The following is a 16066-nucleotide window of genomic DNA, read 5'->3' as shown; positions in this document are numbered from 1 at the left end:
TAAATAAATAAACGGACAGACAGCTCAATAAATTATTAGAGGGAAAATAAGCGTCTGGTTTCCAAACAAATGGAACACCACCACAACAAAATGCTGGGCTCTCTTTGCTGCTGAGCAAATCAGGTTTGCTCCACACGGATGAGGAGCACTGCTTGGGGGAGAGAGGATTGCAAAGTGCTGCCCCACCTTGTTGTGCTGCTGGAGGGCTGGGAAGGAGCAGAGAGAAGCTTTTATTTGGGAAAAGCTGGGGATGAATTGCAAATCTCTGGCTCCCTGCTGACCTCCTGGGCATTGGCAGCACAGAAGGGCTCACACCACACTGAGGTGGCTGCACACCTGTGCTGCCGAGCCACGTTTTTCTTTTGTTGGGTAGAAATGACTTGAAGTGCATTTCACACAAGCTGCTCAGCTGCTGCTATTTTATTGAATGCCAGCACTCGCTGCACGTTATTGAGACAAACTTTATATATGCTACAGCAGCCTGCACCTGGTCCAGGGCAAAGCTGAGCCTCCTAGAGAAAAATGTGCTGTAATGCAGCAAGTTATTATGGGATAAATATTTATAAGCGCCTGTAAATATTTGCCATGGGTTCCCTCTTGGGATTAGGGGCAGACGGTCAGAGTTTTCAGCAGTGCCATTGGAGTTCTCTAAGTGTTATCTCAGCTAGTAAACCCTTTGCTTGTTGTGTTTAGTTATAGAATTTAATGGTGCTAATTTCACACTAACAGGAGATGTCAGTGGAACTGCACATGCCTTGACCCCAGCTGAGCATGGGCTGCTGCATGCCAGGATGCCCTCTCCATGTGGGCAGCAGCACAGGGCTGCCCAGCTGCAGAACTCTGTGTGCAGCTCCCCAGGCACGAAGGTGAGGGTGCATTCATGGCTAATGAAAGCTCTGAGCTATCTGCTGAGCAAAACCAGAAAACAAACACAGCAAAGCTAACATCCTCCATGGCAGCCTGACCCCAGCAGGGGCTATCACTTCTGGCTACCAGGGGGGTCTGAGCTAAAGCAAATATCCCCTGCGTTTTCCAGGAGCTGCCCTGCTGCAGGAGGTGGCACGGCAGGGTCCCTGAACAAAGATGATGGGGATGGGGGTGGGGACGGGGCTGAGGATGGGAATGGGGATGGAGATGGGGATGGAACAGTTGCTGCCAGCCTTGTCTCGCTGCTGGTGGCTGTTGTGTCACCACTGCCCCATTGGGCTTGGGGTGGGACAGGCACAGTGGTGGGAAACTGGGGAAGAAATGCCAGGGCAGGCGAGGCCACGACTCCTCCATGCCCTCAAATGCAGCAGTGGAACAATGGGCCCTGGGCAATAGCGCTCATTGGATTGTTGCATGGGACTCTATTTGGGGGCTCCACTTTGCTGCTCATGCACGAAAGGCAGTCATTTGGCAAAAATCAGCTCAGTTAGCAGCCATTGTTCGTAAAGAGCCTGGGGCTGAATGGGCTCAGGGCTAATATATTCTATTATCCCATGCCTGCCTGTTCCCGGACAACATGGAGGGAAAGGCACATTCCAGTCCCAGCAGCCAAGCACTGTGGGCAGAGCAGCGGGGCCAGAAGGGATGGGGTGCAGTGGGCACAGCTCAGGGGCTGCAGTTTGCCAGAGTGTGCTGGCCGTGTTGAGCCTTCAACACTGCATGCCCATGGCAGGGGGGATGGGAGCACCCAAGCAGCAGAGCAAGCAGTCCTGCAGGGTCCCACAGCCTGCAGGACAAACAACAGAGACCGAAATAAGCATGGTTAATTGAGCTGGGCTTGTCACAGGGCAGGGAGGACTCAGGATAACCAAAAGGGTGCATGTTGCAAGGCATCTTGTTATTCAGTAAGGATATGCCAGCCCCTTTGGGAGAGGCAACAATAAATGGCTGTAAAGTAAAGTCAAATAATGACACTGCAGAAACTTAGGAAGCAGCAGAGGGCTACGTAACTGTGAATGGGAATGGCTGCACAGGCATTTAGAAAAGTTAATGCCCAGTTTGGAAAGGGTTTATTGAAAGAGCACTGCTATATATACTGCTCATACCGTGTGTTATGCAATGCAGTGGTCTAGACCAGAGCTGCTAGATTTTTTTCTTCCTTTTTTTTTTTTTTGGAGGCAGTTCTATTTCAGCCCACAGTTCACTCATGAACACCATGCAGGTGCAGCTGCCATGAACGTGGCTATCAAATACAGAAGGGTGCCTGCAGAACTGTTTGTAAGGCTGAGGATGGAGTTGTCCGTGCTGTTTGTGGGATGCTTCAGAACCAAAGCAACAGACCTGCAGCGTTCTGCTGGAATGGGGAGGGCTGAGCTGGGGTGGGCAGCCCTGGGAGATGCATCGCTGTGCCTCAGGATGCAGCCAGCCCAAGGAGCAGCATGGATGCTCTGGATATGTGATGCAGTGCATCTCTGGAATGGTTTTGTTTCTCTTTCTGTTGAGGTGGGTGTAAGCAGCTCTGATGGAGAGCTCTAAGACTTTCTGGTGCTGTTGCAGTTAAAAATGGAGCGTTGCTTGCAGAGCGTGGTTATGAGCACCCAGAAGAGCAGGGATCTGTGTTCAGGACCAGACAGTTGTGCCTGCAGGCATAGTACTTGGCTGTGAATAAATATTACGGAGAGAAATGCAGCCAAACAGCCTTAAGCAGATCCATGTCCTGTTTTGTGCTACACTGCAACACGCTGCTTGGACTTTGCAATATGTTCTATGTTCTGTGAGATGTTTCAGTGTTTCTAAATTGATGTTGGTAAAAGCAAATTCTAGGATGTCAGGATTTCCCCAGGGATGAAAAGCCCATTTTGCAGCTGTTTCTTCGTGCAAACACCAATCAGGGTTCCACTGCCATTCCCTGAGCCCGAGCAGCAGGGAAGAGCCCGCTCCATCCCACTGCTTTTCATTCAGTAACTGGCACCTTACGGCGAAGACTTCTCTTGTTTACTACTGAATTCTCCACTTCATTAGCAGTGCTAACAGGCTGCTCTCTTCTACTGGGCCTCAAGTGGCTCTTTCACGCTTGCAGGCTGCAGAACCTCTTCCATTTACCTCTCAATGAGGTGTAGTTCCTGCTTTTAATATGGCAAGCTGTTTCAGCAGAAAGCAGCAACAGTAACTGAGCTCAGGGTAGGGCCAGGGGAAGGGGCTCAGGGGAGCACAGGGACTGCCTGATGATGGCCCAACTCCTGCACACAGCTTGGCTGAGCTGCAAGCCCAGAACCGAGGGGCCCAGCTGTGCCCACGTGTGATGGTGGGGCAGCACTGGGTGCTGCTGCTGCATGGCTCCAGCACTGTGGGCATGCTTCCAGGCGTAATTCCTCTTTAAGAAACAGACCTACTCTTTCTCCTGCTTTCCCCCCCCCCCCTTCTTTTTTTTTTTTTTTTTCTCCTGCAAATACCGTAATTTGGGTTGGAATTTGTCCACAGGGAAATGAGATCTGCACGGTCCGCTCCAGGCACTCAGAAACATTCAGAATCTCGGAAAAGCTGCTGAGGAGCACCAGGGCTTTGCAGAGCTGCTTCAGCTCCGTGCCACAACTGCCCCCGGTACCCCCAGCTCTCCCTGGGAGGAAGCAGCAGGATCTACGGCCGCGCTCACGCGTTTCCTAAGCCTAAGGGAGCCTCCCCGTGCTTTCGCCTTCCCTGAACACCCCTCCGCCGTGCCGCAGGTGCGGCGCCCTCCCGCTCGCTCCGAGGCACGGAGCTCCTCTGCCGGACCGCGGCGCCGTCGGGGCTCGCCTGGGGCGGTGCGGAGGCGGCCGGGCCGGTGCGGGATTGGCTCCCGGTGCCGCTGATTGACATCGGAGGACGAGTGCGCGGCGGGCGGTACCGCCGTGATTGGCTGCCGGGGGCTCACAAACCCGCGGCGCGGGGCGGTGGGGCCAGAGTGGGGCCGGGGTTGGGGAGGGAGCGGGCGGCTTTGAGAGGGGCCAGCGGCGGCAGCGACGGGCGTCTGGCGGGAGGGGCCGCCGAACGTCGGGTGGGAGTCCCGGGAAGGGGCGTCTGGGAACAGAGCGGGGGAATCCGGGTGAAGCTGCGGGGAGTGGCGGTGCCGCGGGCGGTGCCGTCGGGGCGGCCGTCGGCGCGGCCATGGGCGGAGTGCGGGGCGAGCTGCGGGCGCTGCTGTCGCTGGCCGCGGGGCTGCTGGCGTGCGGCGGGGCCAGCGAGTACGACTACGTGAGCTACCAGTCCGATCTGGGGCCCTACCCTGGGGGTCGCTTTTACACCAAACCCCACCAATGCGTGGCCATCCCCGCCGACCTGAGGCTGTGTCACAGCGTGGGTTATGATAAGATGGTGTTGCCCAACCTGCTGGACCACGAGACCATGGCCGAGGTGAAGCACCAGGCGAGCAGCTGGGTGCCGCTGCTCAACAAGAACTGCCATATGGGCACCCAGGTCTTCCTCTGCTCCCTCTTTGCTCCCGTCTGCCTGGACCGGCCGGTCTACCCGTGCCGCTGGCTCTGCGAGGCTGTGCGTGATTCCTGTGAGCCCGTCATGCAGTTCTTTGGCTTCTTTTGGCCGGAGATGCTCAAATGTGACCAGTTCCCACAGGATGATGTCTGCATTGCCATGACAGCTCCCAATGCCACCGAAGTCTCCAGGCCTAAAGGTAAGGCATGGTCAGAGCCGGGGGGAGGGGGAACAGATGTCAGCTCAAGAAAGGCTGTATCCCTGTCCCCAAGCAGGATGGATGCGCTGCCTGCTCCTTGCCACTCGTGGAGCAGTAATCGTGGAGCAGGTGGAGCCTGGGGAGTTGCAGTGCTGTAATCTGTGCATCCCTCTTCTCCTGAGAAGTGTTTCTCTTCCATGCTTGGCTGCTGTGGGACCACTCTTCAGCTGCAGTGGGATGTGTGCTTACACATGGCAGGAATGTTTGGCTGGAGTAGATGGTGGCAGTGGTCCCAACAGAGCACCACGCTTCCCAGGCAGCACTGAGGCTCAATAGCCTGCCTGAGTGGAGGCACACAGTGCAGGAAAAGCAGCCCTGCCTTCCCAGTGGGGGCTGTATGGTGGAGGGAGGCTGCAGGCAGGGTGTCCCATCAAGAAGCAACTGGGGAAAGTGGATATGTTTCTTATTTTCTCCATCATGGTCCATGAGTCTGCCTGTGTCAGACCAGCTTGCCCACAGTGAGTTGCAAGGAGTCTGGTTAGTTGCTGGAAACTTTTAAAATAATCAAATGAACGTTCTGGTGTAAGGTAAGCATTCTGTGTTAAAGCACTTTGTAAAGCTACTGAGAGGTGTTTGCAGAGGGAGAAGGCAGGGGCTGTAGGGTTGCACAGCACTCACTGAAGCAATTGCTGGAAGGAGCTCTTTGTTTTCAGGGGAAGCTCTAAGATCTCTGCTCTGGGTGAACCCAGACCCTTGGTCCAGACTGCTGCTGTGTCTTGTGAACAGGTACAAAGGTTGCTTTTATTCCTCAGGGACTTGCAGCCAAGCAGAGCAGAACTGCAGCCTGTAGAGCTGCCCCTGCTCTGGGCTGTGTGCAGGTCAGTATCTTCAGAGGCTTTAGTAGCTCCAGACCTGGGGTCACCCTTGTGAGCAAGCAGCATCTGCCAGTCTTCCTTGGTGTGGTTCAACAGCCGTCTTTGCGATGAACTTTCAGGCCTGTTTAGACAGATGGGGCAGCATTGCTTTCTTTTGGTGCTGTGCAGCAGCACGGTGTTCAGTACCACGCTGTCACTCACATCACTGCAGTGACTTTGTTACAGCAGAGCCCCTCTGCTGCCTGCAGCTGTGTGTAGACTTCTGCTGGTGTGTATTCCTGGAGCCCCATGGATTTCAGGCTCTGGGGTGTTTCCTATTGATTCGAAGAAGGTCAGAGCCCCAGCAGTATCCCTCCCCCCACCCCATTCTCAGGGCATTAATAAGAACGAGTCTTTTCAGTATTTTTTCCCATTAACACCTTAAAATTGGAATTTGTTTCTGCCTCTCAAAGAGCTGACCTGCTGAATTCCTTTCTCCTTAAGCATTAGGCAGTAAAGCCTGCAGGCCCACAGGATGCATCAGGGGAGTTGCAGATTAATATAGCATTACACATTCCTTCTCCCTGCCCCTGGAGTAAGCTAGCTCTAAAGCCAGGCATTAGAAAATGGTCAGCAGGGAGAAAAAGTGGAAACAGTCCTCAGAGTGAAGCTGTCACATACAGAACGTGGGCTCTGTCCCAGCTGTTGTGGGCTGGAAGGTGTCAGAGCTCGGACTGTTGGGTGCTCTCAGGGTGCTGGGGGTTGGGCTGGGGTCCCCGAGCTGCCCAGGGTGCACAGCAGCAGCCCCAGCTCACGTTGTGGGTGTGCTACAGCATCCCTGGGGCAACGCACGCAGCTCAAACAAAGCCTGACTTTTCACCAGGGAACAGTGAGTTTTATTTTACTTTTTTTTGGTCGGAGCTTGGAAAGCTTGTAGGTTTGGCACTGTGGTGGCTTTCCTGCTGGCTATCTGCCCTGTGTGGGCTCGACCTCTTGGTGTGCTCTTTGGCTATGAGATAAGCTGATGATGAGGGGTATACCATTCTGCTCCCAGGGTATGGGATCGGGTGGTCTGCAGCACAGCTGCTCTCCTCCTGGCAGCAGACAGTGTGGGGTCCTCCCGCCAGCATCCCCTTGCCATGAGCTTGCTAAGTGTACAGTATGGAAAGATTCTGACTGCTCATTTAAAAAATAAAGCATTTGGGCTGTCATCATGTCTCAGAAACTGTCTTCTCCCCGTGTCCCTGTAAGCTAAGCTGGTAAAGTGGCTATGGCATTGGCAGGGTGTTGGAAGGGGATGTCACCCAGCTCAGGCACACCAAGAATGGCATTTCTAGGGCTGCTCCTGGACGCAGTGAGGATTACCTTGTTGCTGGCAAACCGGGACAATTGGAAGGCCAATTGCTCTACACGTGTGATTAATAAAGACGTGGCTTCTGACCCCAGGAATGAATGAGGGTTTGGCACAAAGCAGGATGGGTGGCAGGAGGGGAGAAGCACTGCACAGGAATGAGTGTCCAGCTGGGTGTCCCACGGGGCATCTGTGGATGAGGCAGCAGCACTATGGTCTGCACGAGGTGTGCGGCTTTATACCCTCCTGCTGGTAGCTGCTGTGCTGCAGGTCCAGGCTCCTTCTGCCTGCAGAAACTGGCAGACGTTGCACTGCAGCGTGGCTCCAGAGAACAGCTCTTGTGTGTGGGAAAGAGCCCTTGTGCTGGACCGAGAGCATCTCCCTGCTTCAATAAATTCATCCGTCAGTAGCACAAACCTCTGTCTGTGCTGCTGGGTGGTCTCTGCTGGCTGGAGGCAGGAACCTGGAAGCAGTTGATTATCCTCTGGATGTGAGGAGCTCTTCTGATGAGCTGGGTTGTGCGTGTCCTGAACCCTGTCTGGCTCTGGGGTGGTTACCCTTGTTGCGTGGGCCTTCCTTGCCATACCTTTGTGCTGTGTGCCAGCTTGGTGCACCGTGGGACACAGCATCAGCAGGCTGCTCACCATGCCCTATGGCAAGCAGCTTCTCCAGCCAGAAGCTTGGCCCTGAAAACTCCATTCTATGTCAACCCTGTCCTCTGCAAGCAGCTGCCTGCACCTGGGCTGGGGGGAGCAGGGCTGGCAGGAGGCTGGGCTGAGGCTGGGACTGGGACCAGGCAGGTGCTGCCCTGCTGAGCTGGCTGCTGACAGCCCAGGGCAGGACTTCAGGCTGCTTTTGGCCCTCCTGGGTCTGTGGTGCTCTTGGGCTCGTTCCTCATCACCTGTTCTCTCCTCTCACCAGGAACCACTGTGTGTCCCCCGTGTGACAACGAGATGAAGTCGGAGGCCATTGTTGAGCACCTGTGTGCCAGCGAGTTTGGTAAGGAAGCATTCCTGCTGCTATGGCTCTGTATTGTGGAGAGGAGAAGACACTTGGTGCCCTGGCTGCAGAGCATCCTCCTTCCCTTCCAGCTGTGCCTGCTGCAGCAGGTTGGGTACATGATGCTGGAAGGGCATCTCTCTGTGCAGGGAGCAGGGCACTACGGGATGCTACAGCTGCTCAGCAACCACTGTGCTACCCAGGCCAGTTGGTGGCTGCCTTGCTGTGGGCTTGGAGGTGTTTTTGGGGTGCTGGGAGGCTTCCTGGGCTGTGCAGGGCAGTGCAGCTCTGCGTAGGCTGGATCCTGGACCACTGGATTCCCACCACCGTTGTGGTTGATATGGGTCAGCAGTACAATCTCATTGTCTGCGGGCAGCCTGGGGGCAAGCATGCCTCTAGATGTCAGTGTTGATGCGTGGTGGCAGCAGTGTGTGGGATGTGTCTGGTGGGAAATGGATCTTGGAGCTGCGTGGCCCCATGGCAGCTCTGCAGGGAGGTGTCTCTGGGTGTCTGCTGCCCAGGCTGCCGGCACCCCTGGGTCTCAGCAGAATTCTGCTCTTCTTGCCAAAAACCCAAATATTGATATTGAACCCAAAAACCCATCCCTTGCCTTTTTAAGGCTGAGAAGCGAAGGGGGAAAAAATGCAGTGCTGTTGGAAAGCTGTGTCCTAAATCCATTATGGCTCATAAGTGAGTCAGACAATCATAGGGAAACAGAGCTTCATTAAAAACAAGAAAAAACCACAAAGAAACAACGAAAGAAAGCTGTTGCAGGGAAAAATATGAGCTTTTTCAGATCAAGCCCAGCATTAACCGGTTTTGACATCCTTGCTGGTGTCTGTAACTTTCCTGAAAAGCTATTAAAGGAGCATTGAGCAAGGTGTGCATTCCGGGGGGATTAGCACTTGAACGTGTGCTGTGCAAACCCCAACCTGCTCTGTGCTGATGCTTTACCCCTTCTGCTGGAAATGAATTCCCCACGCCTGCAGGTTTGGTATGCCAAAAGTGCAGACTCTTTTCTAATGGGGGAAATCATCCACAGGAACACCCATGTAATAGTTCCTCAGGAATGTGCGTGCTCCCGGAGTGCAAGAATTCACTGTGTCTGGGAGCTGCCTGTCCTGAGCTCCTCATCTGTGGCCCAGGAGTTTTCTTATGAAAACGAGACAACTTCTTCCTGGAGAGGAGTCCAGAGCAGCTGAGCAGGACATAACTGGTGTCTGCTGCGTGTGAGGCATCATTCTTTCCTCACAATGGAAAGCTGGTTGCATTTTGGGTTGCCTTTTGTTCTCCTCTTCCTCTCTTGTCACCAGAATAAATAGCAGTGGAAAAGTTCATTTGCATGGATTCTCAGTGGTGTAGGTTTCAAGCTGCTGCCTTTGGCACTTCTTCCTTCTGCCTCTGCGTTCTTCTTCCTCCTCCATTGAGGAGAGGTCCCTCCAGCCACTCTGGTGTGCTGGGAGCTGGGGTGAAGGATGTAGGCAGGATGCTGTGGGGATGCCTGGCAGTGGGGAGCAGCTGGTGAGCGATGGATCGGCCCCAGGAAGTGCTCTCCCACCGCAGGATCCTTAGATCTCTGTTTAGTCTTCAGGGGTTACTGTCGTGGGGGTGATTTCTCATGGAGAGCTGTTTATCTGGCACTAACATAAACTCCCGTCCCCTCCAACTGAGGTTTCTCATGCACATCCAGCAAGGTAAACACCGGCAGCTGACAGGTTACAGAACCTCATCACAGCCAGACATGTACTGTAAATGTTTAAACTACGTGTACTGTGAGGGGCAGCTGGTGGTGGGCTCTGCTCACCGCTTTTCCCCAGTTCACATGGTGCCCTTGTTGTAGGGCTCCTGCACATCCCTGGGCTGTGCTGTTGGTGCTCTGCCTGCTTGTAGCAGCTCGGGGCTGGGCAGCCCTGGCATGCTGCTGCTCTCTGTTTCTCTTGGTGGGTGTATTTATCATTTCTGCCCTTTCCCTGAGGTCTGAGAGATCCTGCCCAGCGGGCTCTTGCTGAACCGGGACTGCAGTACAATCAATACATGCTGTTTATTTTTCCCCTTGACTGACAGCTCCTTGCCTGCACCCTTCTCCAGTTACAGCCCTAATGTGTCTTCTGGCAGGTTTCCTTCTTCTGTGCGATTCCTGAAGGAAGGAGCAACGAGGCTGCAGGAACAGCAGAGCTTTCCACTCTCTCACATTCCCTTCCCTGCCCCTGGGGGTGCTGGTGTGGGGCTCCTACACGTGGGGGAGAGCTGAGATGGAGCCAAGTGGTGTGGGCTGGGGTGCACCTGGGGTGGGGGTGATGTCAGTGATGTGTTCCTGTGCCTTGTGCCGTTCCAGGGCTCGGTGCAAATGGAGCTGCTCTGGTCTCTCCTGCTCTGTAAAGCTTGCATCTCTAGCTCCCTGAGCATCCTGAATTTGGAAAGCAGATAGAAAGAAAGCTTTCCTTTAGTTTCCAGCCCTGGATTGCTTTCCTGTACAGTAATAGTATAACACAACAGGGCTCTTGGCAAGCACAGCAGCCTTTTTTGGCATGTGGGCAGACAAATACCATTATTCTCACTGCCAGTGCAGTGGCTGGGAGCACGAGGGTAGCACACAGACTGTGCTGCCTTCTTGAGGCTGTCATTGCTGTCCTGCTGCCATGTGTGTCTGCAGTGGTGACCTGAATATGACGTGTATTTATTGCTACAAGTTCCAGCAGGGCAGAACTTCAAGGAGCAGTGATGCAGGGGACTCTTTCCCCTGCCAGAGCCCATGGCTTCTGCTGTGCTACCTGCTGCTCACACGTCTGAGAATCAAATGGGAAGGGACAGCAGACAATCACATATCTGAGCATTATTTATCTGTGGCTCTGAAGTAAACTCCCAAATGATGGAAATATGTTAGTCATTTTTGGCCACATGTGCTTTTCCCCAAAAACGAGACAGAGCCAAATGGCACAGAAGTGGTACTTTAATGTACAACACATTTCCATCATTTTTCCCATGCTTACTGAATTCCTGTTCTTGGTCATGGCAAATGAGCATTAATTTTCTTTTATTTGGGTTGCTATTTACTCAGGAAGGCACTGAATCCAAAGAGGAGAATTCTTCTGTTGGTATGGGATGGGGTTGGCCCTGCTCCCCAGGTCCCCACCAGCTCACACATAGCAATACTCAGTGTTCAGAATGTGTTCTACAGCTGCTTGAGGGCAGGAGAGCCTGAAAGCAAATGTTTGAGGAGCTGAGTTGATCTCTTAAGAGTCTCTGTCATTGCTCAGCTAACATTTTGCTAGCAAATCATGCGTTGTGCTGCTGAACAAATTTCCTTCTCAATTAAAATTGTTTTGTGCTGAGAACTTTCTGTTGGTTTTTTTTTTTTCCCTTCTCCTTGGCTTGTTTTTCAGCTCTTAAGATGACCATCAAGGAGGTGAAGAAGGAGAACGGGGACAAAGTGATCATTCCACAGAAGAGGAAGGCGCTGAAGCTGGGGCCCATCCGCAAGAAGAACCTGAAGAAGTTGGTGCTGCTCCTGAAGAATGGGGCTGACTGCCCCTGCCACCAGCTGGACAACCTCGGCCACCATTTCCTCATCATGGGCCGCCAGGTGAAGACCCAGCACCTTCTGACAGCCATCTACAAGTGGGACAAGAAGAACAAAGAGTTCAAGAAGTTCATGAAGAAGGTGAAAGCTCCGGACTGCCCAACGTTCCCATCTGTCTTCAAGTGACCCCCATGGGGGCCAAACCCCCCTCCCCCCCCTTTCTTCCTCATTCTCAGAGCTCCCCCAGCCCCACCTCCTGCCCCATGCCAGCATTTCCCAGAGTGAGCACTGAGCAGACCCCGAGGTCACAAACCACATACATCTGCAGTAGCCAAAGACCCATTGCTGTGAGTTCATGGAAATAGCAACGATCAGATGCAGAGGGCTGTGAGACAACATGATTTTGGATGTGACCCTCGTGACCACCTGTATTTGTGGCTGCAGGAGCACCTGAGTTAATTCCTACAGGACCAGAGCCAGCCTATTGGAAAAGCATTCCATCCTGACAAGTTAATAAACAAGTGAAGCAGCATCCATCGAACCCCTGATAAAACCTCTTAGTAGCTAATTGCCCTCATGGTAAATACAAACCAACCATTATTCCAGTCTGAGTGCCTTTGGGTTGAGCCTCAGCCCAGGACCTCACAGTGCCCTGATTTGCTGGGTCTCATTCCCAACCATTGCATGGTCCCACATACCTGGCTGTGTCCCTCAGCGAGGCTCTGCTTGCTGGCTTGTGTTATTGCTCATTTTACCACCAATATTTTGTAGTTTCTTCAGGCTGTCAGCAAAATATTGCACTGCAGAAGGGCAAGGAGTGATCCCTGTGGAGCAGCACAGGACTGCATCCTCTCCTTGCTCCTCTTTCTGCAGTTGGGACTGATTGGTGTCCAGGTTTTGATGTATGACAACTTGGCTTTGTTTGTACTGTTGTTTTTCTTTTTCCTGTCATCAAAATACCACATTAGCGTGAGGTTGTGTCATTATATGAAAGACAATGAATACTGCATCCAAATGATTATTGACCGGGCTGAAATTCATTATTCTGTTAATTGGACGTGTTCTTTTCTGCATAGTCCCACGTTACTCCACATTAATTACACCATCCTGCTTCTGTTCATCATTCTCATCAATCATGATTGCTCTTAAGAGAATGACTGTCTTAAAACTTGAAATAATCCTGTAGCTTTGCAGTTAACTCTGCTCAGATCTGGTGAATGAATTGTTCTCTGGCTCGGGAGCGCTGTGTGTTTCTTTCATGACTGAACCATGGACTTTATTGTAGATAAACTCCCTAAATATGCTGAGCACCCTGATGAATGCTGCTTCAGAACTAGCAGAGAGATGGATTTAGGATGTGAACTCTTTAGCAAATCCCACTAAGTGTCTTAGACCACAGCGTGTATTAGCATTGTTACTGTGATGCAAAGTTAATCATTGTAGATAATGTACTTGATCAGTGAATTAAAAAAAGAAAAAAAAGAGCAAAACCACAAAAAAGATCCACCCTAAGCTTTAGAAGCAGCTCAGGGCTGCTGAGCTGTGTGTGATGTTTCAGACACGGTGCATTGGGCATCTCCATGTACCTGGATGGTCGTTGTACCACCCTCCTGCCAAACTGCTGTGGGATCTGCCAGCAGTTCTGTGCAGATGGAGCAGGCGGAGCCCCTGTGCATCATTGCATCCCTTGTGCTCTCTTTGTATGTGGAGGATTTTAATAATAATAATAATAATAATAATAAAAAAAATAACAGCACTAAGAGTTTGATGTAACATCGTGTTGTAGACAGGATATATATTTACATTTTGCTCTAATGTGATTTTAGAACCTTGTGTGGCAGCCCCAAATCAGAGCTGCAGCTGCTGCCTGTGCCCCCCTGGGCTCCCATCTCCCCCAACCCGGGGATGGAGCAGCACTGGGCTGCAGTCCAGGCCCACAGTGCCGAGGCTGAGGCTGCAGAACCACATCAGCATCTGCTTCCCTGGCGTGGCTGGAAGCCTCAGACATGGTGAAGGTGTTCAGCACTGCAACCACAGCAGTGTGCTCACGGTAGATGGTTTCAGCTGTTGGTTTTGATGTTACGGCTTGCATTTATTTTCAAATCTCATATCTGTTGTTTATGCTTTGTCTTTTATGTATCAATCGTCTCTTAACTAAAACTGCTAAATTAATCAACAACGACGTGATTCCCCCTCCCTGTTTTTATAGGGACGTCGTTTTCTGTCCCACGTTGGTGCTGTCAGAGGTGGCTGCAGTGCGATGCAGTGGGACGTGATGCGATGCTGGGGATGTCTGGGCTGGATGTGCTGCAGCTTTATGGACAAGAGGAGCCAAACTTAACGCTCCCCAGCGGTGCATCCCTGCTCTCAGAACCCAGAAATCATCTTGCAGTGCAGCCCATGCACTCTGCAAATAGGTCTGGGGGTGTGAGAGCCAGGTGGGGGTCATGCAGGGCACAGAGCTGCAGTGGGCTTTGAGGACTCCGCATTCCTTATTTGCTCGTGAGGCTCGGGGGGAGCAGCCCAAGCTCCACATCAAATAGGTTTTGAAGGACAAATGCTCCAAATGCAATTGTGACAGCGGAGAAGAAGAGCACAGATGTGTGAGTGCTGTGAGCAGGCACAACCCAGAGCTGTGTGAAGAGTCTGTGCTGCTGTGGGAACCTCTCATGTGAGCACAATGCATTACAGCAGAGCGCTGCTTGCTTTTCTCATGGTATATTTTGATAAAGAAATCTGTACTTGATTGTTTTGCTTTGTTTTAAACTTGTGGTTGATATAAACACATTATGGCTTCTGTTCTCTCTCTTCTGTGATTGGAGCAAGAAAACCTCTCAATAAAACGTTGGGGTTTTTTTTTTTTCCTCCTCCCTTTCAAAGTTATTTTTATTGTTGCCTTTTCCGTATCAGTTGCATTACTCACTCTGACATTCAAGGGTTCAGCACACTGTCTCTATACAGACACAGCTTATCTGCACTGCTGCCTGGCAAGGAGAGATGCAAGAGCTTAAACCACACATCCACAGTGCTGAGACAGAGAAGTGCTGTCAAAGTGCTGCTTCTAGACACTGCTTTATCTGTACATTAATACCCCTGTTGCAAACCAGCTAGCTCTCACCAGTGCAAGCGAAGGCAATGAGCTCCTTACAGCAAACAGCATTGTCTGCAGGAATTATTTCCTAGAAAATGTTGTTGCTGTCACTGGTAGCAAGGAAAGCAGGCACACACCTGAAACCCCATTAATCAGCCCTGGCTCCAGCTCTCAGGTTATTCCAATCAGAGCAGTCAGCCATCCTTTGAGAAACAGCCAGCAGGGCTGAGCATAGCCTGCAGTTGGTCTCAGGTGGAGGGGAGGTTTGATAGTGGAGAAATCAGGGAGCTCCTGCCCTCCAGTGCCCTTGGCCAGGGACATCAGCAACAGCACGAGGTGCCATGAGAGCAAGTAAGAGCAGCTCCAACATATGAGTTATGCTATAATTGGTTCAAATACTGATTGCTACGAGTTCTATTTATGCAGAGTGCTCATTCTAAACCAGGATTTTTATGAGTTCTGCTGTGTAATAATCCAGGGTGAGATTTTTCACGTGCATGTATGTAACTGTAAAGTAGGGAGTGTGCTTAGATCCAGCAGAGTGCTGGGGGTGCAAAGAAATACCCAAAGTTAGGGGAGTTTTGCTGACCTGAATGCACTTTTATTTCAGGCTCGTGTCCAGCTCTGAGTCTGGCTTCACAATGCAGGGAGGCTGAGAAAGCTTGGGGGTGGTTGAGGATTGCCCAGCAGTGACTGCATTGTGTCTGTGTGCTGTGCCCCATGGAAAACTGCTTCTTGCTTGTGTGAGGGTGAAACAGCTGATCTGGCAGCATGAGGATGCTCAAGCCTTGCCAGCAGCCTGCCCTGGCCTTGTCTGAATCTTGCATAAAACAAAATATCATCCTCTTGTGATTCAGTTTATCCTCCCAGTAATGTTTATCTTATTTGCTCCAGCATTCTTTCTGTTGAGTATCGTCTGTTAATTGAGTTTCTGGTCTCCAGTTCATAGTTAAGCTCTAAATAAATACAGTTTGCTTTCCTGCTATACAAAGTCATCTTCCATCTTACAATTAATTTCTTGTCCTTGGCAATCTGTGTTCTTCTTTGACCCCTGCTGGGGAACACAGGGCTGGAAATTGTGAGCAATTAGGGATGGTTTCTCCTGGAGAAGAGCAGATACCAGCCTGGTGTGTCTGACAAGGAGCTCTATTAACGTTCTGCAGGATGGGGAGGTGATGCACCACAGCTGCTCAGGCAGTCTGGTGACATGTCTGCAAGGGAAATGCTGCCTGTGTTTATCTGCAGTGCTGTCTGGGCACGGTGTAACACCAAAGCCCTCCTTTGCTCTGGTGGTTTTCAGCTTTGCTGGGACACGTGCTGCAACTTCAGCACAGAACTGCCCCTCTTTGTGCTGCTGAGGGGCTGAAGTCCTACATGGAGTGGCAAGGAGACGTGTGGATGTCTCCACAGTGGGGAATGGTGCCTCAACTCTATTTATGCCTCAACTCTATTAAAGCAAAGGATGCCTTGCTGCACGTAGCCACACAAACTATAGACTGGGAGAGATGCACAGAGGAAAACAAGGGATTTGTAATGTACCACGATGAAGAACAGAACAGGAAGTGGGAAAGCAATACTTCCTTTCCTTTCAGACGCTTTTGTGGAAAAAACTGATCCATCAAGGATACAGGGATGCAAAACTCCCTGCTCTGAGTGT

At 51.7% G+C, this 16066-nt stretch overlaps 1 protein-coding gene across 1 annotated transcript; it reads left to right on the top strand.

Moving 5' to 3' along the window:
• Positions 1–4032: 4032 nt before the first annotated feature.
• On the top strand, positions 4033–14173 carry SFRP1 (secreted frizzled related protein 1). Its single transcript, XM_052701879.1, has 3 exons — positions 4033–4594; positions 7721–7798; positions 11182–14173. Exons 1-3 carry the CDS (start codon positions 4072–4074, stop codon positions 11502–11504), a joined length of 924 nt encoding a protein of 307 aa, XP_052557839.1. The 5' UTR covers positions 4033–4071; the 3' UTR covers positions 11505–14173.
• The last annotated feature ends 1893 nt before the right edge of the window (positions 14174–16066 follow it).

The sequence above is a fragment of the Tympanuchus pallidicinctus genome, unplaced genomic scaffold (genome assembly GCF_026119805.1).
Source record: "Tympanuchus pallidicinctus isolate F22 unplaced genomic scaffold, pur_lepc_1.0 scaffold41, whole genome shotgun sequence".
In the NCBI taxonomy this organism is placed as follows: domain Eukaryota; kingdom Metazoa; phylum Chordata; class Aves; order Galliformes; family Phasianidae; genus Tympanuchus; species Tympanuchus pallidicinctus.
This window is presented reverse-complemented; position numbering and strand designations above follow the sequence as displayed.

Coding starts and splice junctions, on each gene's coding strand:
- SFRP1 (XM_052701879.1), top strand. CDS start 4,072: ATGGGCGGAGTGCGGGGCGAGCTGCGGGCGCTGCTGTCGCTGGCCGCG. Junction 4,595..7,720: donor CGAAGTCTCCAGGCCTAAAG/GTAAGGCATGGT, acceptor TCCTCTCACCAG/GAACCACTGTGTGTCCCCCG. Junction 7,799..11,181: donor CCTGTGTGCCAGCGAGTTTG/GTAAGGAAGCAT, acceptor CTTGTTTTTCAG/CTCTTAAGATGACCATCAAG.